Here is a 25,486-nt window from a genome sequence, read left to right on the forward strand (position 1 = left end):
GAAATAATCTATCGAAGAATGACGACTTGTTGTCTTGAAGGTTTTTAAAATTTTATTTTAATTATTTGACTGTTTTCTTCTATTTATTATGGGAGTTACAATTGTTTAATTTTCAAATTTTATTTTTTATTCATTGTCGTAATTTTTCTAATTTAATGTGTCTGAAGGTTACAAGTGTCGGATGCCTATAAAAGGTCACTCCTCCTTCACATTTGAAACATACTACAATATGATTTCTCTCTTCTCCCACTTTCATACATTCTCCACTTTCCACATTATTATTTTTGGGCAACGGTTCTGTGACTTGGAGACTTTTATCCAACTGTGAATGTGCTCATAGCGGACCTTGAGCTTCTGTATTGGGGGTCGTATCTTGGAGTTTTGTAGACTGTCAATACCTGCATGTATGGATGTTACAAAGACTTTAAGACAATGTCTTTAACATGCTTCACCATACCAAGCTTGATTTCTTACTCTCTACTTATATTATTATATTGGAAAATTTGCATATATACCACCTAAACTTTCAGGCATGTGCGTCATTACCACATAAACTTTTAATTTTTATTTTTAACCACCTGAACTTTGTAAAGTGTTGCAATTCACCATCTACGTCTAACTCTATTAAAGTTTCAGTTAAATTTAAGGGTATTTTTGTCGATTAACTATAACTAAGAATAATTATATATAAAAAAAGAATTAAAAATACAAAAAAATAAAGCTAACCTCCATATCTGGTCCATTGATTTTGTTGCCTTCCTGTATTTCCTTTTTTTTCCCCCCCAAAGCCTTCCTACATTCATTTCATGGCTTGCACTATTTGTTTAATGGCTTGTCCTTCATTTCAATGGAAGTTTGCATATAAAAATAAAAATAAATAAAAATAAATAAAAATTCAAACTACAATTACTCTCTCTCACCCTCAATCCAGCAAATTCAAAAAATTTAACATCGAAGCTAGAATTTAACTCCGGTACAATTGCTGTTTTTGTTTATGTATTCCTAATTTATCCACTAGGTCAGTCTGGTTGGTTTTTTGCGCCCAGTTTTGGTGTAGCAGCTATATTTCGATTCATCCTAAATTTTGTAACTTCATCATGGGTTTTGGGAAGGAATCAATTGCATTCCTAGTATATATAAATATCCCAAAAAGGTCTTAAACATCTGTAATTGACAAACAAGTTCTAGGAATGCCTAAATTCAAGTACCAAAACACCAGTGCAGTCTTTATACAGGACATGAGATGCCAAGAGACAGAGATGAATATAGAGTATGGTGTGTGCAGAGGGTGGGTTTTGGGAGGGTGAGTTTTTTTGGGGTGGAGCGAATTGATGTTGGAAAAGTAGGAGTAGGGGTAGGGTGAAGGGGCTGTAATTAGGTTAATAATTTTTTTAAAAAAAAAAAATCCGTTCTTTTATACAATTTTTCTTTGTTATAGTTAATTGACGAAAATACCCTTAAATTTAACAGAAATTTTAACGGAGTTAGACGTAGGTGGTGGATTGTAACACTTTACAAAGTTCAGGTGGTAATGACGCACATTCCTGAAAGTTCAGGTTGTATTTATGCAAATTTTCCTATTGTATTTGTCTATTATTTATTTCTAAATTTTTGCTTTCTTGTTAAACCTTTGTTTTATATATTATTTATATTTAAAAGGTTTTGAATTTGGGTTTTACGAAAAAGGAAAAACACAATTTTTAATAACAATCAAAAGCCTTTGTATGTTAAAATTATTCTTACCATATTTATTGTTGCTATAAGTTTCAATTTATTTTCCTTCTTATAAAACTAAAATAAAATAAATTTTTAAAAAAAGGACAGCTACACGTTTTTCAAAATCAAGACTTCAATCCAACTTTAAGGAAAAGTTTTCAGACCAATATTTAAACCTTTTGGTATGTATGTTTTGGAAGATATTCAAAACCTTTAAATATCTTTTTAAAAAACTAAAGTTAAGTACACCGTTGAAAACTTAATAACGTATTTGTTTTAAAGTTGCTATTCAAAGCTTAATTAAGTACACCGTTGGATTTTTGTTATATAAAAAAAAAAAAGAAAAAAAAGAAAAAGAGAAAGTACACCGTTGGAATTTAAAATAATAATTGAAATGAAATACCTTGTCATAAATTGTTTTTTTTTTTTCTAGCTATTGTTTATTTTAAATAGACTATATTATTTATTACCAATTGTTTGATTTAAATTTCAACTTGTATTACATTTAAATTTGGAATTTTGTTGTTTCATTATTGTTTATTGGAATTGAGATGAATACAGTGCACCATGTGGATCCGTGCCTTACACAAATTTATTTTATTTTATTTAGGAGTGTAGTAAAATACATACGTATTTTATTTGATAAAATAAGGCGGAAGAGAACAATAGCAGGGCCTAAGGCCCCGTTTGGTTCACAGAACGAATTTGAGGGAAAATAATTTCCCATGTCATTTTCTAAGGGCTGGGAAATGAAAGATTTCTTTCCCACGTTTGGTAATGCTGAGAAAATGACCGGAAAATATCACTTTATTTCATTTCCCATGTTTGTTTTAAATATGAATGGAAAACAAAGTTTGTATAAATTTTCAATTATATCCATATTAAATCGTATAAAAAGAGAATGCATTTAATGATATATTGTAATTCTAAATTGTTAATAGAGACAAAATGATCATGAAAAATGTTTATTTAATAATGGCTCATTTTTCCAAACTTTTCCATGAAGAAGGAAAACAAAACCCATGTTGGGAGGATAACTTCACTTTCCCCCCTATTTTCCCATGAGCCAGAACGATTTTTCATGTCTGAACTTACTAAACATGAAAAAACAATTAATTTTCTATCTCCAAATTTTCTTTCCCATAAACCAAACAGGGCCTTAAAGTTTCAAACACGACGGCAGTGATAACGGAGAGTCAAATGAAGCTTTCTCAAAATAAATGAACTCGTACCCTGCTTCTAGGTGTAATAATGCATTAGAAAAAAAAATCTTGTAATAATGCAGTGGAAAAGAACAAAAGTGCATTAATCCCAAAATCTTGTAATAATGCAGTGGAAAAGAACAAAAGTGTCTTAATCGTTGGAAAAAACCTTGTAACAATGCAGTGGAAAAGATCAAAAGTGTATGCAGTGGGGTTGTAGGGCTCAATCTTTTCCTCGTGTCTTTTTCAAAGAGCAACAAAGTAATGGCGAAAAGAACAGTATTCAAATTGGTAGGTATGGTGGGTTGTAATCCGACTGTGAAGATTCAATGAACACGTGGGAAGTCAGTCAACCAAAAAAATTATTCAAGTTTTCGATATGAAACTTTTTATGTGGAATTTTGGAAAGTTTTAGATGGTGGGATTTATATTCTTCAACACGTCCTTTCATTTGTGACTTACTAAGCCCAACACGTAAATACTATCGTTTGGTACGTCGGATTGTACTGACTAATTTCTATCGGATAGTATTAATATGTTTTGGAGAGTATTGACTGTTTATCCATAATATTGGAAGATGTTTGGTGCTATTCCGGATAAATAGTCAGACTAAGTTATACTGTGTTTGATGTTGTTCACGATAACATCGGATTAGACTATTTGTTATAAAAATAAAAATAAAGGATAATTTAAGTGGAAATTGAAATCCAACTGATCGGAGGACTCAATCTTGGCTAATTGAAGACCTTGACCTTGGCTGATTAGAGGACTTGACCTTGGCTGGTCAGAGGACATGATCTTGGCTGATCGGAGACCTTGATCTTGGCTGAACGAAGGCCTTGATCTTGGTTGATCAAAGGACTTGACCTTGGCTTATCAGGGGACTTGACCTTGGCTGATCAGAGGACTTTATCTTAGCTGATCGGAGACCTTGATCTTAGCTGATCGAAGGCCTTGATCTTAGTTGATCGAAGGCCTTGATCTTGGTTCATCAAAGGACTTGAGCTTGGCTAATCAAATACCTTGATCTTGGTTGATCAGAGGACTTGACCTTGGCTAATCATAGGACTTGATCTTGGTTGATCGGTGACCTTGATCTTGACTGATCGAAGGCCTAAATCTTGGTTGATTAAAGGACTTGACCTTGGCTGATCAGAGGCCTTGATCTTGGCTGTTCGAAAGACTCAATCTTCGCTGATCGGAGGACTCGATCTTGGCTGATCGAAGACCTTGATCTTAGCTGATCATAGGACTTGACCTTGCTGATCAGAGGACTTAACCTTGGTTGATCGAAGGACTTGACATTGGTTGATCGAAGGACTTGACATTGGCTGAATTTTAGACCACAAATAAAAATCCACTTCAGAAGTTCCAGATGTTCCGACTTTGGAAGTCAGATGCTTCCAACTCGTTGTTGGAAGTTGGGTTTCGACTTCTAAGTTCTTAGTCTGAATTATGGTGGAACATCGTGTATCTAAAGCTATAGACTTTATTGAAGATTAAACGACGTGGGGTGAATGATGACCCCTAAGTCTGGCCTTCTTGTTTTGATTTGACCGTTTGGCACCTTGGGCAGCCAATTTGCATTAAGACGCATGGTCGGACTTCGACGAGGCTCAAACAGGAAGTATATTTTGCAATTAAAAAAAACCAAAATGCAGCAGAATATAGATATCGGTTTATTATTAATTTTTATTCAAGACTTACCTAGACTACAGCCCACCACAACCTTGGTTGTAGTTCCGCCCCTGCCAAGTAGGTCACTTTAACTTAAAGGGAATAATGTGGGATTTGACCACTCAATTATATTATTGTTATTTTAGTCTTTTCTTGAAGTATCGTGTTCATCTATTTCGTTGCTAGCAATCAGATGCTTTAATGATTTTCAATTTTTCTGATTTTTTGTAAGGATGATCTATGAATGAAGACTTGAAAAATAGACAGTTTGGATTGTTGAAAAAAAAAAATTCATAGGGTACCCTAAAGGGTGTCTCTCAAATAAAATTATTGGAGGGATCCCTCAATGGAAGGGGTATATATATATAGTATAGATATATTAAAGACAATTTTGAAAAAAAACCTTCGTAAGTGCAAAAAAAAAAAAAAAGAAGAGCGCAAGAGAGCGAGTAAAGGAGAGTACAAGTTCTAATATGGGGGTTTTCCCCTGATCCCGTTGGGATTTCACAATAAAGGAGCGTGGAAGAACGGAGAAGGAGAGATAGAGCAAGAAGACTCAATCAGGAAGACTTAATCAGGAACAATGAAGACTGTAGGTAGGGTTTTAGTCAAGAAATTTTTTGAGATCGTTTCTCTCCAAATCGGTTCAGCCCTAGGCTAACTCATGTCAGTGGAAAGATTTACCCATGTCCATGTCCATCTTAGTGCTAATTGGGATGGCTCTCGTAGTACTTTTTTAGTTGTTCGAATAAAAGTCTGATCACTTGCTATAAAAAATAAGAAGACAATCATTATATGTTGACTTGACAATAATTGTTTTTTTTAGCAGGACTTAATAGTTTGTTTTGTTTTTCCTTTCTTTCCATGTGATTTGTAAAGACACCTTTTATATATGTTCACGATAGTTCTTAAATTAGCAGCTCAATTTGCATCCACACAAAGAGGAGGAAGGTGATGATGCGGATTTTCCCAGAAAGTCTGAGCAAACTATGGAGCTTGTGGGAAATCCACGTAATGGTGGTATTAAGCCTCATCTTACAAGGCATTCTCATAGCTTTTGGCAACAAGAGGAAGTACTCAACCAGCAAATGGCTCCGGTTGTTGTGGCTTGCCTACTTGTCCGCAGACTGGGTTGCAACAGTATCCCTCAGCCTCCTTTCCAGCAATTTATCATCAACAAACCACAAAATGAATACCGCAGATGCAGACGACCAAGACCAGATCCTGACAGCGTTTTGGGCCCCGTTTCTTCTGCTTCACCTTGGCGGCCCGGACACCATCACTGCATACTCTTTGGAAGACAATGAGTTGTGGTGGAGGCACTTGCTTGTGCTCCTCGTCCAGGTGTCCCTGGCTGTCTATGTGTTTCTTAGGGCCTGGGTTGGTCAGGCACTTAACCTTCTAACCATTCCAGTGTTTGTTGCTGGGATCATCAAGTTTGCGGAGCGGACTTGGGTTTTGAGGTGCGCAAGCAGTAAGCATTTCAGAGATTCTATGTTCCGTCGTCCTGACCCGGGGCCTGATTACGCCAGATACATGGACGAACTGCGCTCGAAGAAGCATGAAGGATTCGAGGTTGACATAGAGAGAGTGGATGAGGCTCCCACCATTGGTGATTTTTCCTTTACAGCTCCAAGCATCTTTCCAAATACAGCCAATTTGCAGCATGCCGATGTCTTCTTCAACATTTTCAAAAAGCTATTTGCAGATCTCATCCTCAGCATCCATGATATCTTGAAAAGCAAATCCTTCTTCCAGAACAGATCCTACTATGAAGCTTTCAAAGTGATTGAGATTGAGCTTGGGTTCATGTATGATTTGTTTTATACAAAGGCTGTCCTGTATAGTCTCAACGGTGCCATTCTTCGTTTTACCAGTTCTGTTTCCATCATTTCCGTCTCTGTCGCCTTCCTCGTCATGATCGAGAAGCAAGATTATTCAGCAAGAAGTATAATTATTACTTATATGTTGCTGGCTGGTGCTATCATCCTCGATCTCTATGCTGTGATTTTATTTCTACTGTCAGATTGGGCAGTGCTATGGTTTTGTAAGCACAAGACAGCAGCACATTTGTTGTATCCAGTGATTTCACATATGTCGTTCGCTGAAAACAAAAGGTGGTCTAATGAAATTACACAATACAACTTAATTTTGATCTGCTGCGAAGATAAGCCGGCCAAGTACAGGTTCCTCAAAAAGGTCCCCGGGATATGCAGAAAATTAAAGAAATCAGTTGAAGTCCCTAGAGAGTTGAAAGAACTGATATTTCTGCAGCTGTTAAAGAAATCAACATGTGCCCCAAACTCTGAGGGTTACAAGGAGTTAAGGGATCGTAGGGTCGAGTGGGTTCTTCAAAATGAGAATTGTATCGAAAAACTTGGCTGGAGCATTGGAGAAGAATTTGATCTCAGCGTTCTTCTTTGGCATATTGCAACGCAACTCTGTTACTACTCTGATCGTGATCAGGACAAATACCCAAACTCTGTCTCCGATCCTAATTGTGAAGCCAGCAAGTTGTTGTCCGAGTATATGTTGTATCTCCTAGTCAAGCGTCCCTCCATGCTTCCTAATGGGATCGGACAAATCAGGTTCAAGGACACATGCGCCGAAGCCACGGAATTCTTCAAACAAAGAAAATGCCAAAGATCAGAACAAGACCGGGCTTGCAAAAAACTACGCGAGGTGAACAGTGATGAGATCCTTCCAGCTGAAGTAAAAGGGGATGAAAGCAAGTCAGTGCTATTTGATGCGTGCAAGCTTGCTAATGATTTGGAGTCGCTGGAAACAAAGGAATATTGGGAGAATCAGAAGAAGTGGCAGTTGATCAGCCATGTGTGGGTGGAAATGCTATCTTATGCTGCCAGCCATTGTCGATGGAATCATCACGCTGTGCAACTCAGGCGCGGAGGAGAGCTGCTCACTCATGTCTGGCTTCTTATGGCACATCTTGGTTTAACTGAACAACTTCAAACTTTCGAACTTCAAAAGGCCATAGTATTGAATGTGCGGTGAAAATGATATATAGGCAGCAAAATATTTTCCAAAATCAAATTGGATCGCAGCAACATATGAAAAAATAAATACATAAATATCTAGTAATGGACATGTCTCAGTCTTCTCTTTAGCAAGAGCCCAAGTGATCCGCCATATGCTCTGATTATAGGTGTATTCTCTTTTTCTATGTTGCTTTTAAGTAAAGTAGCCTCATGTTTTGCTCTTGATGAATTTTAAAAAATGTTGATCAGTCCATAACCAATCAAGAACCCACTGTCAGGGTCGGCCTTGAGATTTTAGAGGCCCTGTGCAAAATTTAAATTGAGGCTCTCGTATAATCTAACACAAATTTACACTACGGCATACAACAATTTTATTTTTTTAAGTAAAAAGCCATCATCAATTAGTATGCAAATCACAAATCAGATTTATAATTTGAAGCATTTAAAGGACAATTCTCAATTTCTGTCAAATTTGTTTAACTTAATGTTATTTGTTGAGGAGCAATTCAATCCATGAATTATTAAAAAATTAATTCCTTTAAAAAATAAATAAATAAATATATATAAATAATAAAAACTTAGTTTGAAAATAAAATAAAACATCTATGCCCCCTTCTCCTCCCAACCGCAACCCCCACCAACAGTCCCCACCCAACCCCGACCAACCACCACCTCCCTATAACCCAACTTAAATTAGTTGCAAAATAAATTTAAAAAATTAGTTTCAAAATAAAATATCTCTTATCGTATGCTATTGACACAAGGGTGATGGAAAAGAATGAGAGTGGCACCTCCATGAACGTGAGACCTCTTTACAATTAATCATCGTTGCCTGCAAATGCAAATTGGAAATTGAACAAACTCTTTATGTTGAGGAAGAATAAAGAATAATTATGCTTGTCTTTCGTCACTGCATGCAAGTGCCAATTATAAGGAGGTGGTGTTGGGAGTTTAAGGGGGAGAGAGATATTTTATTTTTATTTTTAAACTATTTTTTAAAATTTATATTTGTATGGTTTATTTTAAAAGGAATTAACTTTTTAATAATTTGTGGATTGAATTGCCCCTCCACAAATAACTGAAATTGAGAATTGTCCTTGAATTGCTTCAAATTGAAACCACAGGGATAAAAATGACCAAATTGAAACCACATAGACCTTAGTTGTAAAAGTGATAAACCACAGGGACCAAAAGTGACATATGCATCTTACCAAAAAAAATCTTGGCAAAAACAATTGAAAAACAAATCTTGTCATATGAATCTTACCCAACAAAAAATTCGTGTCATTTGAATCTCAATTTCCATTAAAATTATCGAAGATTTTTATTTATTTTTAAATAGTCTGATCTAATGTTATCCGGAGCATCGCCAAACACAGTATAACTTAATTAGACTATTTATAAGGAACAACACCAAATGCCTTATAATATTATTGATAAATAGTCAATACTCTTCAGAATAGATTAATACTATCCGACGGAAATTAGTCAGTACAGTGCGACGTACCAAACGAGCTTTGTGTTATATTTGCTCGTAATGTTGTTTGATTTATAAAATTTTATTTACATTTTTGTTTCAAGAGAAAAAAAGCTTATAATATATCTCTTCCAAAAAAAATATTATTTAGCATACCCTGTAAAAGTTCCTGGGTCCCACTGGTAACCCCACATTGGCAGGTCCTTTTGTCTATACATGCTAAGTTTTCTTCCAAATTAGGACCCCTGCAAAATTGCAAATAGTGTCTTTCGGTTTCCATTATAGAAAAGCTTGGCTGTGATATAGTGCCTGCTTATCATCACTAATATTTGGTTGAAATGGCCGTTGCATCCATCGCCTGTTGGATCCTGTTTGCAATTTACGTGGTTGCAATTGCTGCATCTGAAATTACTTTCAGACACTTGAACGCCAAGTACAAGTGGATTAGAAGAGAATCCAGATTATTAACTGCTCTTCTTGAAGATTTTGACCATGTTTCGCGATCGCGGAACAAAATAATACAGAAAGCCAATCATCAGCTTTTGGATCCCCAACTCATCCAAGCTGGGATGACTGCACGAGTTCTGAATGAATGGGAGGAAGGCTGGATGAACAAAGCAAGAGAAGTAGCCTCCGAGGCAACTCGGTGTGTTCGAATACTGGGAAACAGAAGAACCTCTCCCAAGTGGTTTGTTTTGATCTCAACTGATCTGGTACCGATGCTTCAGCTGGCCCTTCGGATGAAGGGCCTCAATCATTTCCTTGGGAAGAAGAAACTCGACGTTGACCCCAGGATAAACCCACTCAATAGTCTCCTCTGGAAGAAGAAAATAAGTGCCAGCGACATCTGCAGATCACTGGAGCAGTCCAGGTCATGGGTTAGTAGCCTGCAGAACAGATCTGTGGTTGATGAGATATTGGAGCAGTCCACGCCCTGGACCGGGCCACCTGTTAGCTTAAGAGCTGAGGAATTGATCTCCTCTATAAAGAACCTGATCGCTGAAAACCCGGAATTCGTCAACTCCAGTACCACAATGCATTTAGAGCTGCTGCATGCTTTCATGAAAGATTTACAACCCCTCAGACTGGAAACTGAAATGGAGAAGTCCTGGGTGGTGGAAGCAAACGAGACCATCGACGAAGCAAACGAGGCCATTCACACCATAAACATTACAGCAGCAGATCAGAGAAGTTGGTGGCTTTCAATTGTGTGTAACCGGAGGGATAGGCGGAAGCTTAAGGAGGTCATCCTCCGCGTCGGCACCTGGATCTCTGACCTCCTGGAAACAAAGGAAAGATATGGTTTTAAATTTGTCAGACGACAATCCTCAAAATTATCTGCCAACCGGTTTCCTCAACAGCGAAGCTTCAAGTATCAGACTACAGATGATATGGATGCGGTGAACAACATTCGTAACTGGCTGAATCAACTGGCAAAAACAAGCGATGAATTAGTATCTCACGTCAGCGCACTGAGCGAGGAGTTGGAGCAGATGCATACATTTCTCAAACATACAAAAGCAACTGAAGATTATGCTATTAATTTAAGAAATGCTTGCTTGGAGCAATTGAAGAAACTGGTTCCTGAAGCAGATCAGCAGTCCTCAAACGTCCCCAATAATGAAGGTTCAGGGTCCAAGCTTCTCTCAAAAATTACCCGGATCAATTACACTGTGAATGTTCTTCAAAGATGCGTACAAGCGTATTTCATTGAGGCAAGACAGGAGCTATGCTCAGTTGTTGGTTTGGAGGAAGACATACATGAACTGGTCAAGAGACTGGCTGATAATGGTGAACAGCGTCGTCCTATCATTTCCATTGTGGGGATGAAGGGTGTTGGTAAGACCACTCTGGCGAAGAAAGTTTATTACCATAGTACTATGGCAAACCATTTTGAAATCCGTCGTTGGGTGACCCTGCCTGATGCTGATCAAGATTCTGATGTAAATGCACTTTTGGCAAGTGTTGGAAGCCAGGTCTTGGAGACCCAAGAGAAAGGGGATGGAAAAGAACACTGGATCGATAAATTGCATGGTTTCTTGAAGCCAAAGCGATACCTTGTAATTCTGGATGGAGTCTTGTCAATCCAAACCGTGCATGCTCTCAAAGCAGCATTCCCAGAAGTGGCAAACGGGAGCAAAATTTTGCTCACCACGCGGAAAAAGGCCATTGCTTCAGCTGCTGACCAAAATAGCATTCCCCACCAGCTTCGTCTGCGAACCAAAGAAGAGAGCTGGGAGCTCTTTACCCAGATGGCGCATTGTCCTCCGGAACTTGAAGCTCTCGGCAAGAAAGTTGTAGGAAGAGGTGGAGGTTTACCACTTGTCATCTTACGCATTGGGTATCCACTGTCCGGGAAGAAAGTGACATCTGAGGAATTAGAGGTGCTAGAGGGCATCACTCAGCAGGAACAGAACCAGAAACCATGGTTAGAGAACCTGGAAGTGAATAAAGAGGATTTGCAATCACACCAAATTCTTGGTAAATGTTTTTCTTACTTCCAACTCTTTTCTGGGAATTTTGAAATCCCTGCGAGGAGAATAGTCACTTCATGGGTTGCACAAGGACTGGCACAAGTAAGCGGAGGTGGGAAAACATTAAATACTCTTGAAAATGTTGTATATGAGTATCTATTGGAGTTGATTGGTCGTAATGTGATTCAAGTAGTTCAAAAAAATCTTGATGGGAAGGTGAAGACATGTTGCTTGCCTACTGCTCTGCGAGATCTCATGTTGCAAGGGGAAGGCAACAGCAGCAAAGCTACCAGTTTAAGCGGCCAACTTGCCTTTCATTTCGATGATAAGGATGCCCGTTTCCATAGTGGTGTCAACGCAAATTCCCCAATGGTTATGCAAAATGAAAGCCAACAACATTCCATTCTCCTCTTTGATAGTCAAGAAGGAAATAAGCCCCGGGAGGAAATAGGCGAGTTTCTTCAGAGTGGCATTATTGGTGGTTTCTTTGGACAGCTACAGGTTCTTGACCTTGAACGTGTATGCATGCCTGAAATTCCTAAGGCCATTGGAAAATTAAGGCAGTTAGCATATCTGGGGTTAAGGTGGACATACCTATCGGCGATCCCAGAATCGATAGGCAATTTGGTTAACCTCCTAACACTAGATTTGAAGCATACTTATGTTCGAATTCTCCCTAGTTCAGTTCGGAAATTGAAGAAACTTCGGCATCTCTACTTGAATCAGAATATTCAAATGTCTGCACCAACTTCCCTTCCCTTGAGCAATTTGCAGACATTATCAGGTGTATTTGTAGGTATGGACAAGCTTGTGAAAGACCGGCGGGACAAGTTGATCAACCTTCGAAAACTGGGGTTGACAATCCAGTTGGCACAACCAGAGCAAAAGGTATTGGCAAAATGGATTATGCAGCTGACCAAATTGCAGTCTTTGAAGTTGGCATCGCTTAATGAGAAGAGTGCACCTCAGCTTCTGAAATTAAAACCTCTGTCAAAACTTCAGAAACTCTCCAGCCTATATTTGTTGGGAAGGCTTGAAAACCCTGCATCCATCATAGGTGAACTCCCAGCAAGTCTCACTCGTCTTACCTTATCGGCCTCCGGGATCCAAGAAGACCCGATGCCAATGTTAGGGAAGCTTCCAAACCTTAAATCGCTGAATTTGAAATCTGGTTCGTATGAAGGACCAAACATGGTTTGCTCCATGGATACCTTTCCCCTGCTTTTGGTTCTGAAGCTTCGGAATCTAGATACTCTGAAAAAATTGGATGTGCAAGAAGGAGCAATGCGAAACCTTAGGGAGTTAGAGATTAAATCCTGCAGGAACTTTACAATCACTACTGGATTGACACACTTAAAGATCCTCCAGAAATATGAAGTTAACTGATATGCCTTCGAAATACAAATGTGATATTCAAAACGGCTTTGCAGCAGCTGTGACACAATGTGCCGACACAACAGTCTCCTCTAATGGAAATAGATACTTGGTCTTTGGTTGCAATTCGGGTTTTGTGTTTTCTTCAGTTTTTCACTTTTTATTTCAATTTCGGTTGAGCAAATTGTAAGATGAATGACGTTTGTGAGTAAGAGTGCAAATTCCACCATCATCCGTGTAGTTTAAAAACTTAGCAAACCTATTTTATAGTCTTCTAACAATGTGAAACAAATTCACAGTTTCCTTTCACATTTTTTCGTGTGTTATTTATATTGGTTTTTCTCCGATTTTGCTTTGTTTTTCAGTTTGCTTTCTTGATTCCTTTTCTTTTTCGGCATTTCTAGTTTCAGTTTGAATTTCTTTATGTGCCTAACTCTCTCATGGTAATACGGGGAGTGTCTTCTACCATTGTACACTTTCAGTTTTGTTTTTCTGTTAGCAACCAGCCAAATTTGTTTAAATCGGTTCTGGTTTCCGTCTTGTTTCGTTTCCTAACGAACGACAACTTTTTTCTGTTTGTGGTGTTGGCTGCAAGAATCATTTGTTAGACAACTTAGGATAACCATGGCGATAAAAGTTCGTAGGCAGTTGAGCAGTTACAAGACAATTTTGCTGTGAAGCGGTTACAGGACAATTTTGCAGTGGAACAGTTACCAATTGGTTGTGACATTGCAGTTGGCGTTCTTTTCTTTCATCCCAATCGGTGCAACATTTGTTCTTTGTCTACTGGGCTAAGTTTTGCATGTTAGTTGTTGTTGATGAGCCAACTTTATACTGGTACTCTTTTTCCTTGATTAGATTTTTCTCTATTTGGGAGTTTTTAATGCAAAGTTTTAACAAGGCCACTATTGCTCCATCACTGGACTCCACTGGAATCTTTTTTAATCCATCATGTATTATTTTGGGCAGTAGTTTTCTTTTTCTTTTTCATTGTTTCCTCGTGATTGTTTTAGGCCACGAATCTTTTTAAGATTACACTCTAGTTCCTGACATTCATGTTGAATTTCAGATGTTTTCATCCTATCCGTTGTGTACTCTTATAGCGTTTTTATAAAGCATCTCTTCTAACAAAAACAAAAAACAAGCAGTTAAACAAAACATTAATAAAAGTTTGTGCAGTAGAGTAGCTTTAATGTATCAGAAACAATGAGCATTACCAATTGAAGTTGAAGAACAAGTGCACGTTATATATGGCTCTTGGACTCTGACAAAAGTAAAATGAGATAAGGTATCCAGATGGGGTTCCATAAATGCATCAGTCCATTTCATCTGCCCAGTTTTTCTTGTTTCTTGTATCTTTTCATGTCTAATCTTTACAATGGTGGCTTTTCTTGGGATCCCCCCCCCCCCAAAAAAAATCATCTTGTCCCTAGTTCTTGGTTTAAAGATGACTCTGGTGACTTTTAGTTGTGGATTTTCCATTCATGTCATGGTCAAGTTAAAAAGCATGGCATTTATATTAGGTAACACTTCCCTCATTCATTCACCTGTAAGTAGGAATTCTTACATTCCTACCAATTGCAGTAGAAATTCATGCATATAATATGTATTTCGTATGTACAGCCTGATTATGTTACGATTAACTACAGTGGGGTTTGTGATTTTGCTGGTTGACTGACTCCCATGTGTATATTCACAGTCCGATTACCACCTACCATACCTACCAATTTGACTATGTAGTAGTGTTCTTTTCGCCATTACTTCGTTGCATTATTGCACTTTTGTTCTTTTCCCTATAACCCCACTGCATTATTACTCTTTTGTTCTTTTCCATTGCATTATTACAAGATATTTTCTTATTCCAAAGTCTTTATTTGTTGTTCTTCCAAGTCGCTTATATGCCAATCTAACTTCTTTAAACAGGAAATCAACTGATGATCATCTGAACTTAAGCCAACTGGTGGTGGTCTGGATTTGACAACAATTGATCTGTCCTGCAAATTCATAACCTTGGACCTTGACTGCTTCAGTGATCCATAGATGTCAGCACACGGTTTCTTCTAGAGAGCTTTAGGGCTCTTTCGGTAACGTTTTTGGAGAATGTTTTCTGAGAATATTTTATGAGAATGAAAATGAGAAAACGTATTTGCATTTCCAGGATTCGCAAATGCAAATAGTGAAATGTGTCTGGTAGTACAATTTGAGAATAATAATATGTGAGTTATTTTTCATATTTTTTGCTAATTTCTGTCCTAAATTTTTTTTTTTTAAATTCTGATATTTTAAAGGCTAAAATTATTACCAACAATAAAAAATGTATAATAAAAATTTCTAATTTTAGAAAAACCTAGATAATAAAATAATATTATTTTTAGTTTAAAATAAATATGAAATTGAATAATGTATGATGGTTTTATCATAAAATTAATATACACTGGTGTAGCAAAATAATGAAGTGGAACGAAAAAAACTGAAAATTGAAAAAAAAAAAAAGACAAATTAAAATTAAAAAGAAAAATCAGACCAAAAAAAAAAAAAAAAAAAAAAAAAAGCAATCAAACCAATACATTGGGTAGAAAATGAAAATAATTATTTGGTGTTTTCTGTTTTTGTACATGAGTTTGAATTTATTTTCATAAAATAATTCCAGAGAAAATGAAAACGACAATAAGGGCCACTTCACCAAATGGAGAACAAAATACATCTCTGGCAGAAAAAGGAAACCAACCACATTAGTATTTTTCTTACTTCTGTTTTTTTTTTTTTTTTTTTTTTTTTCAGTTCACGTGTGTTGATGAGAAGGTCTACAATAATTTTACACTTAATTATTGATAATTAAGATTTTTATCTCGTTTACTTGATAATTAAAAATTTTAATTTTACGCCAGCTCTTATTTTAGTTGTATCGTTCACACATCTAGTTTTATTGTTCAATACATCTAGGCCTTTGTGACTAGATCATTCAATAGCTGCCAATAGCTGCAATATTTTGACCAAAAATAAAATAAAATAAATATCACACAACTTGCCCCAATAGCTTCCATTGATTCTTATGATTTTATCTACTTAATTACCATACACAAATAGCTTCAAAAGAATAAGGGCCCATTTAGTCATATTGGGCTTCAAAAAAATAATAAGGGCTTTGAAGCAATAGTACAGCTCGACCCACCATGATATCTCAAATTATTAAATTTGAATCACTCACTCAAATTATCAAATTTGAATCAAACTCTCCTAAAGTGAGTCATTCTGTAGTGAGCACCTTATATACGGCCTTTAGGTAAGGTTATATACCTTAATTGTTGGATTATTATACTAGTTAATTTAATATTCAACGACTAATCAATTTGATCCAACGATTAAGAGATATGGCATATCATCTACGACCTTAAGGCCATATATAAGGCCCTCATTATAGAATTCTTGCTCCCAAAGCATAGTTTCCTTTCTTATTTGTTAAGGCTCAAAATGTTTAAGATACAGAGGCAAATAAGTCTCGTATGAATTTCTATTTTCTACAAATCACAGTTTTACATATATACAAACATAATTTATCAAAGACACAAAAAGGAAAATATTTACACACATGTCAAAACTATGATTGGCAGGAAAATAGGAGTCCTACTTCTAGAAAGGAGACAAGTAATTTCCTTTTAAAATTTGAAGTCTTTGTTCAGTTCACATGTGACAATACCTAACAGGTCTATCAGGCCAAGCCATTCAATGATTTTGCATATGAGAGGGAGGAACATTATGTTGAGAACTTAAAAGAAGGTGTACTTAGGGGTTCAATTCAGCAGTCAAATGATAACATTTTCATTGATGAGAAAATGAGTAAGAGCATCCACAGTGGGAGGGTGTATTTTCGAGGGTGTAAAGCCACTTTCACATCTCCTTTACACTTCCGGGGGTTGTAAATGTGATTTTTGCTCCAATAAGGAAGCTGTAAATCTAAATATGTATAATTGATTTCTTTCACCTTTTCTGCTGTAGGTCCCATTTTTGTCTACTTTTTCTCATCTTTTTTCATGTAGGTCTCACCTGCAAGAGATGTAAAAAAAGATGTATATGTGCATCTAAATTTGCATATCATGGTGGTGATGCAAATTTACACTCGTTTATATCTCTCCATTGCGGATGATTTCGATCACAAAGGGTGTATATTTAACATAGGGATATGATTTCCCCACTCCCCTTTTCTCCACTTACACTCCCTTTTGCTTTTAAATATTTTTTAATCAATTTTATTCATTCTCTTTCCTATTCTACCCTTACCCTACATTAATTTCTCTTTACCTCACTTTTATATTAGTTTTTTTTTTCTTTATACTTGATTTTCCAACTTGCACTCCATTTTTAGTATTTTTTTTCTTTTAATTGAGTAAAAAATTAAGTTTTTTTTTCCCTTTAATACTGAAAATGGAGTGTAAGTTAGAAAATTAAGTATAAAGAAAAAGAAATAATATAAAAGTGAAGTAAAAAAGAAATTAATGTAAGATAAGGGTAGAATAGGAAAGAGAATTAAATTCCTTGAGATCAAAATGCAGAGACCCAAAAAATTGATCATCATCTTTGACCACAACATCCAATACAGATGGCTCCAGATTGTTGTCCTTTGCAAAGGCAAATACCTCATTCCATTCAGGGTTCTGTTTTCTCTCAACATGTTTTGTAATTGCATTGCAATTCCCAACTTTTATTTCAAGATAAGTTTTAAGGCTCCCTGCCACATCCTCCGAATTTAAAACAAAGTCAAGCCGGGCCTTCACAATTAATACAAACAGGTAATGCATTGTTTCAACAAGGTCATAGGTGCTGACATCCCCAGGTACTAATCGACCTTGAACAATTTGCCCTCCTCCCAGGTAAGGATTTGTCTCCTTCAGCAAATAATCCGAAGACAATGACAAGTCATCATCTTTAGAAGACTCTGGTTTAGACTCTGGTTCAGGCTGTGGTTGTTGAGACTCAATCTCATCGTGCATCCCAGAGTTCATTGGAAGGTCATGGCCATCTCCATCAGTAACAAAAACTTTCAGACCAAGCTCTCCTTTCACACTTGAGTTAAACAAAATGCCTTTTTTTTGCAGAGGGTGGTGCTGCAAAGAGTATGGGACAAATAAAGATCTCGCAGGAACACAGACCTTGCCAAGGAAAGATTTGGAGCTGTCTTCTTTAAGGTGGTAAACATGAGCTTCAAGAGTGAGGTTAGGTAGGCATTTTGGATCAGAGATGTTGAAGTAGAAGCTTTGATCCCAAACAGGATTGGCATCTCTTTCTTTTGTGACGGTTTGGAATGTCTGATTATCAAAGTGGAGCTCCACAAATGCACAGGCTGCGCCCTGCCCATCTTTGGGCACAATAAAGTCATGAGCACTCACAACCAACACCCCTAACTTGAGGTTGCTCATGTCATGGGACCTTGAGAAGAATGATGAAGAAATCCTGGCTAAGGAAATATAGCTAGCAGGTTAGGCATGGGCAGAGCTGACCCTGCTCAGCCTTTTTCTTTCTAAGAGAGGGGATTCAAAAGTAGAAGCCGCACTTCTAACATTGCGAAGAGAAATGTCATTAAAATAATAGTTAGTTATCAACTAGTTCTTAGTCTAGTAATATTTCTTTTCCAGGATTGGAAGAGCTCCAACTTCGACTCGCCCTCCCTCCCCTCCTCATTGATCAAAAGAAAAGGGAAAAGAAAACAAAAAACTAATAGTTAGTTAGTTAGTTGGTCTTTTCATAATATATAGAATTCTTTGATAACATGCACAGCTAAATGATGTCGTGCAACTAAAAGCCCCAAAAGAAGAAAAATGATGGAGATTTAAGGGAAGTAAACGATCTAATACTATAGTATGACTTGGAATTAAATTTATCAAGTGAATGTTTCCAAATAAATATACAGCATCTCAGAGTTGAAGTCAACTTGTTACTCAGCAAAGCATACTCAGCCATGATCCATTCTCATTGACCCAAAAAAACCAGGAAAACTCACCACTCAAAAATAACAGTTCATACATCTAAGACTGGATTAAACTTTAAAGTCAACTTAGTTTTAATAACCTACTGCTTGACCCAATAGTTGGCATCAATTCTTATGAAGGAATTTCGATACACCTACTCGATGATTATGATACAAATTTACAACACAAAATGTTTTCTTTTAAGCAGCGAGTGAGAGGGGGATTCGAATTGGAGACATCTTCCAATGTTTACTTTTAAGAGCAAATGGTAAATGGAACATTATATTCATCACCATATTTCTAGTGACTTTTGAATGTTTTGAACACGATCCAAGTAATCATAAGATTACTAGGACAAACAACTTTCATCGACAATGTGGTTAAGAAATGCAATACATATAGCATTCCTCATCAACAAAAGAACAAAATATGCTTATTTAGAAATTTAAATTTTAAATAAAATAAATAAAACTCTAGGGGGGCGCACTGAAATATATGGCCCAATCTCTTTTGGGCTTCCACCCCCAATTCACACAAAAAAACAAATAAAATCAACAAATGGCCCAACTTTTGTTCTTATTTTCCCCCGTCACCCTCTTTTTGGAGGGTACTAATATTGAGATTAAAAGCACTAATTTACATTAATTACCCAGTCCCCAACTGAACAATGCTTTCTGGTAATTATCAAGCCATGCAATGCAATGCAATCTCTTAATTATAAGTCGAAATGCATAATTAAACAAGGAATTACACTAAAACATTATAAATTCTGTGCAGTAGCAGATAATCTGTTGAAGCAAAAGGAGAAGAAAGACGAGCACTAACTAGTTTAACACGCATCCACTGCTGCCTGTGATTCAAAAGACTGCCGCCGTCGGCTTCAACTTTTTCTTTGGGCCTCCCACCGAGTTTCTCAGGTTCTCTCTCTTCAACTTGTGGTTTTCCTTTTCTCTTTTATATATTAATTTTTTCAAGAGTTAATTTTGTTTTGCCCTCGGAGTTTTGATATATTTTTAGGTGAAGTGAGTAAATTCAATACTCCCTTTGTTTTTAACAAATAAAATAAAATTTGCTCCACGAGCCAACAGGTCTAGCCAGTGAAAATTTTACAGATTAGTGATTGTTCATAGCACCATCATAGTGTGTCTGAGACATTTCATCTCGTTGTAGTTTAAACTATCCTTTGTATTCGAGGAAGAAAAAAAAAAAAAAAAAACTCCCCTTCTTTTCTTTCTTTTTAAGAAAAACGTAAAATCTGGGAATAGGTGCCATTGACAATTGGGTGCACTTCAACCACTGAACGTTCTGTATGAGGCTGATACAGAGAAACAAAAAAACTTCAAAACTTTGCAGGATTATGGAAAATGTTGCTTTTGAAGGACCAAGTTGTCATGAAAATCCATTGTTATTCTTTTCAACTTCTGACAGCAGATCCTTACATGATAAAACCCTAATCTTAAATAACCTTACAAAAGTTGGCAAACTCAATAATCAAGTGCTAAAGCAAATCTGCATCACAAACCCAATTTTGCTTTGAAGGAAATTTGAAGGAAGACATTCTTAATCCCCTGTCACCGTATGGCTACGGCGTTGCAACTCAACAAATTGTCAGGTTCTCTGTGCCTCAAGTGCATCAATGTTACCTGAAATCACAATAAACCACTAATAAATTAATATTACTCAAACCAGAACATGCTTCCGGTAAGAAAACAAGCATCATTGCAAAATTCTTATACATAATGTATGCATGGGGATGAAAAATGCACTAACACAAACTTAAAACCTTATTTCCAAAAGGGAAAACAGTAAATTTATGAAAAAGAAAATCATACCATTGCATGAGTGATGATTGTTGCCTGTGATTAATTCTGCAGGGACTACCAGCTATCAGTAATGATTGTTGGGGAGTGGGCAATGTCACCCCAAATGTCCACATTAGTTTTTTCAATGGTTGCAGAAAATTCTTTTGGCATATTAATTAGCTTCAATTCAATGAGAGTCTTCAAGTGCCTTAAGCCAGTAGGGACCTTCAGCTTATTGCAGGATCTGATCTCCAACTCCCTGATGTTTTGCATTGCCTTTTCCTCCACATCCCAATCTTCTAGCCGTTCTAGCTTCCACAACTTTAACACTACAAGCTTTTGGAATCCCCAGGTGGAGCAAACCATCTTCGTACCGGTATAAGAGTTGGAGTAGAAACATAGTGATTGAAGGTTGGAAAGCTTCTCTAACTTGGGCATTGGATCTTCTGAAAATGAAGAGGCTGACAAAGTAAGATCAATGAGGTTTTTAGGAAATCCAGCTATGATGGAAGGATTTTCTAGCATCCCAAACAAATTTAAGCTGGAGAGATTCTCAAGGCCTGACAAAGACTCCAACACCAGAGGACAGGGTTCACCCATTTCATCAATTGATCTCATTCTTAAGGACTTGAGATAGCTCAGCTTTACAATCCTTTCTGCTAATACTTTTTGCTCTTCCTTCTCTAGCTGGAATGCCAATCCCAATTTTCTGAGATTTATAAACTTATCCAAACCATCCTTTAAGGGACTATGCCTATCCACAAATACACCCCATAATGTCCGGAGATTCTTGAGAGAATTGAGACCTTGGTGACGCATAAATTTACTTCGATACCTTTGACTTAAGTATAGGTGTCGAAGTTTGAGCAGTTTCCATATTGAACGGGGGAGAGTGCGAACATATGTGTGCTTCACATCCAAGGTTTGGAGGTTCACCAATTCACCAATGGAATCTGGGATTGATTCAAGGGAAGTCCACCTCAAGCCTAGATACCTCAAATTGCTTAATTTTACTATGGTGTTGGGCAATTCAGGTCTGAATACACGTTCAAGATCAAGAAACTTTAGCTGAAGGAAATAACCACCTGCAATGCCCCTTCGTAGGAAGTTGCCTATGTCTTCTCCAGGTTTATATCCTTCTTGGGAATCAAAGGATAGAATGGAAATGAGATCTGTGTAAGATCTTGAAAAATTGGAGCTTTCACCATGAATAAGATCAAAACTTGGATCATTACAGTTTACATGATCAGCAAGGCGCCTATGATCTAACCTCATGGCTTGTGACCTGATCACTTCTTGTAAATCTTTGTTCAAGCAACATGTCTTGACTTTCCCATTAAGCTTTCTTTCAACTACATGAACGATGTCACGATCGATCAATGCAGATAGATGCTCATCCGCTGCTTCTTCGTAAGTTTCAGCCTTTTTCTTTGGGTCAGATTCATGATTTTCTGTCCTGTGTTCACTTACTTCTACCAACTCTTCAGCAATCCACAAAGCGAATAATCTCCTCACCGGAATTTTATAGTCCTTGGGGAAGAGTTTGAAGCAAGAAAGACAATCGGTAAGATGATCAGGAAACTTATTTATGCACTCTTTGGTGTAGGTACAGAACGACGATGTATCATCATCCTGTTTGATGTATTGAATCACCTTTTTCAACTCCTGAGCAGTAGTCTCATCTTTCCCTGACATTAGACGTACCATGGCTAGTGGTAAACCCTCACATTTACTCAAAATTTCTTTTGCTAGCATTTTCCCTTTCGGAGGGATGTGCACCACCTGGCTAAACAACTGCCAGCTCTCTTCTTTGGTTAGCCGTCGAAGTTGGTGGGGAGTGCTGTCGCTATCCACTTGTGAAGCCACTTCAGGGTTACGTGTAGTGAGCAGAATTCTGCTTCCATTGGATGTACTTAATGGAAATGCTGCTTTCAGAGTACTCCACTCGTACATTGTGGAGATGTTGTCAAGAACTAAAAGGTACCGACTCTTTTTTAAAATATCATGTGCCTCATCGATCCTGTTGGATGCATCGGGATTAATCTCTCGGTCCCCTTCTGACTTAAGAGAGCTCAAGACCTGCTTTGCAACGTATTTCAATAGTGGCAGTTTATTGTTGTAGGAGTAGTCGTGCGGTAGAGAAACCCATGCACGACAAGGAAAATGGTCCACAATGACTCCGTGGTTATAAATTTTCTTTGCCAGTGTTGTCTTGCCTATGCCCTCAATCCCCACTATGGAAACAAAAGAGCAGTGTTCATTGTTGGTTCTCAGTCTTGACACCACTGCATCTATGTCTTCTTCCAAACCGACCACTGAGCTTAAGTCTTCCCTTGATTCAATGCTGAATGCTTTTATGCATCTCAAGAAAAGATTGATAATCTGATTAATCTGGTTGATTTCAAGGGATAGCTTTCTTCCAGAATTCTTAAGCTTTTTCTCATCTCTGTCTGCTTCTAAACCTGAATTCATCTTCATAAAGGTTACCACAGATTCATCTGCACTTTGAACAATTTTCCTCACTTGCTCCAACCAAGCGACTCTGGAATTATATCTCCTTCCAATCATTCCTGCACCGCCTACAAGTTTATGCATGATTTCCAGTTCATTGCAAAGCAATTTGACATCAAAAAATACTTCACGGAATAAATTTGGCTTCTCTTTGAGGTAGTTGCGCATCCTGTCTATTACAGATGAAACACTATTCTCATCTGCGGCCTGATCTGGGGATTGATAGACAATCTTTGATAAATTAGAAATTCTTCTTATAAATTTGAAGCCGTACCTGCCCTTCCTTTCTAAAGCTTGTGTGAACCCAACGTTGATGCACCTTAGGTCCCCCTCGAGCTTTCTCCTTGCCCTCCAACTGCTGATATATGATAGCCACCTAAATCTATTGGATGGTGTCTGTAAGAAGTTTTCAATGGCAGGATGTGCTTCATCAATGATCTCTTCCACTTCCTCCACCCAGGCCTTCTCAATTGCGCTCTCAAATTCATTAATTCCTTGTATATCTTTCAGAAAAGGATGTAGCAGCTGCAATTGTAGATTTGTTGACTCTAGTTGCTCTCCAATTCTACTCCTGTCTGGCATTAACTCTGGGTTTTGAATGATTAGACTATTTATTTTCTCTACAGTAGAGAAAGCCGATGCAGCTGCAGATTCAACTCGTTCTCCGGAGTTAACCCATCTTTTTTCATGTTCATCAAAAGGTCTTTCCAGCAGCCTTCTAGCATTAGACTTTAATCTCTCCAGGGATTCACATATGTTAATCCCACTTTCCTTCTTCATCACAATGCTGCTGTTTATTTCCTCCTTTACCTGCTTAGTTTTACTGAAAAGCTTATCTGTCTGCTCAAAATTCTTTGTAGTCATCCCAAAAAGTCTGTGGGAGTCTCGTCTCTTTTCCTCAAACATTTTAACTAAACGTTGTGATTCTTTTACAATGGATGCAATTTTGTCCACCCATTTTGCCTCAATTTCATCTAGTCCAGCCACGGTTACGGTTTTGTACACCAGTTGTACCTCAGTTTCCTCTAGTCCAGGAACGGTTCCTTTACTAGGGAAAATAGAGTCCCAGATTTGATGTGCCCTGGCGTCTATCTTAAAGCATAAACGCTTAACTTCTTCTGCATCCTCCGAAATAGCACTTAGTAACCGTGACTCTTTTCGAATCCATTTGACGTCTTCCTCCAAGAACAGAAACGGAAAGTGGTTGATATACAAGTAGAGGAACAATAGGGTGATTAGAGAGGCACACAAGGGCACCCATACGAGCACATAATTGTTTGCAAGCGTCGAAATCAGTAGCACCCGATACAGTGACGTATGGTTTACATAAAGGAGTATAAGGTCTACAACAACTAAGATATAAACATGAGCATCATGGAGAATAGAATCAAGGAATGCCAGCTTGGTTGTTGTTACCTCCTTCTGGTTGGCCAAATTATCCAGACTTCTATCAAAATGATAACGATAAAGACCATATTTTTCCAGTTCTTCAGCATTGGAAGCCGTCCACTCCTGATCAGCATCATCTTTCTCTATATAATGTCCCATAGCTTTCCAATCCGTCTCCGTTGTTGAGGATCCCAATGGCTGAGCACCAGGTATTCCTGCAATGAACCATTCTGTGATCGTTTCCATGGCTGAGCAGCTTTGATGTATCAGAAACAAGTTCCCCAATTTACAGTAGGTTCAACATTGAGCATTATCAATTGAAGTTGAAGAACAAGCTGGCAAAACTAAATTCAAATATGGTGGACTCCAGATGGGGACATGCATCAGTCCATTTCATCTGCACAGTTTTTATTGTTTCTTGTTTCTTTTCATGTCTAATCTTTACAATGGTGGCTTTTCTTGGGGTCCCCCCATTCATCTTGTCCCTAGCTCTTGGTTTAAAGATGACTCTGGTGGATTGTCCATTCATGTCATCCTTGGGTCAGGTCAAAAGCATTGCATTTATATTAGGAAAATAATTCCCTTCTTCCCCTTAAGTAGGAACTCCTGCATTCCTACCAATGGCAGTAAGAACTCCTATATTGTATATGTATATGTATATGTAATGTATGCATACAATATGTATTTCATATGTACATCCTGATTACGTTACGATTAACTGCAGTACGGTTTGTAATTTTGCTGGTTGACTGACTCCCATGTGTATATTCACAGTCCCATTACTACCTAGTACCTACCATACCTACCAATTTGAGTAGTGTTCTTATCGCCATTACTCTGTTGCTTTTTGACGAAGTCACAAGGAAAAGAAAAGATTGAGCCCTCTAACCGCACTGCATTATTGC

The 25,486-nt window shown here is 37.5% G+C and overlaps 4 protein-coding genes across 4 annotated transcripts; 2 read left to right on the forward strand and 2 right to left on the reverse strand.

Moving 5' to 3' along the window:
• Nucleotides 1-5,004: 5,004 nt before the first annotated feature.
• Nucleotides 5,005-7,811, forward strand: LOC117622579. Its single transcript, XM_034353313.1, has 2 exons — nucleotides 5,005-5,191; nucleotides 5,516-7,811. Exon 2 carries the CDS (start codon nucleotides 5,550-5,552, stop codon nucleotides 7,605-7,607), a length of 2,058 nt encoding a protein of 685 aa, XP_034209204.1. The 5' UTR covers nucleotides 5,005-5,191; nucleotides 5,516-5,549; the 3' UTR covers nucleotides 7,608-7,811.
• Nucleotides 7,812-9,406: 1,595 nt separating this feature from the next.
• Nucleotides 9,407-12,928, forward strand: LOC117620946 (disease resistance protein RPP13-like). The gene has a single exon (XM_034351208.1). The coding sequence runs from the start codon at nucleotides 9,407-9,409 to the stop codon at nucleotides 12,926-12,928; it is 3,522 nt and encodes a 1,173-aa protein (XP_034207099.1).
• A 4,028-nt stretch (nucleotides 12,929-16,956) lies between these two features.
• Nucleotides 16,957-18,330, reverse strand: LOC117620947 (protein QUIRKY-like). Its single transcript, XM_034351209.1, has 2 exons — nucleotides 17,471-18,330; nucleotides 16,957-16,960 (listed from the first exon to the last, which is right to left on the reverse strand). Exons 1-2 carry the CDS (start codon nucleotides 18,328-18,330, stop codon nucleotides 16,957-16,959), a joined length of 864 nt encoding a protein of 287 aa, XP_034207100.1.
• A 1,937-nt stretch (nucleotides 18,331-20,267) lies between these two features.
• LOC117620948 (probable disease resistance RPP8-like protein 2) lies at nucleotides 20,268-24,827 on the reverse strand. The gene is made up of 2 exons (XM_034351210.1): nucleotides 20,712-24,827; nucleotides 20,268-20,522 (listed from the first exon to the last, which is right to left on the reverse strand). The coding sequence occupies exon 1, from the start codon at nucleotides 24,825-24,827 to the stop codon at nucleotides 20,757-20,759; it is 4,071 nt and encodes a 1,356-aa protein (XP_034207101.1). The 3' UTR covers nucleotides 20,268-20,522; nucleotides 20,712-20,756.
• Nucleotides 24,828-25,486: the final 659 nt, after the last annotated feature.

Source organism: Prunus dulcis, chromosome 3 (genome assembly GCF_902201215.1).
Source record: "Prunus dulcis chromosome 3, ALMONDv2, whole genome shotgun sequence".
Classification (NCBI taxonomy): domain Eukaryota; kingdom Viridiplantae; phylum Streptophyta; class Magnoliopsida; order Rosales; family Rosaceae; genus Prunus; species Prunus dulcis.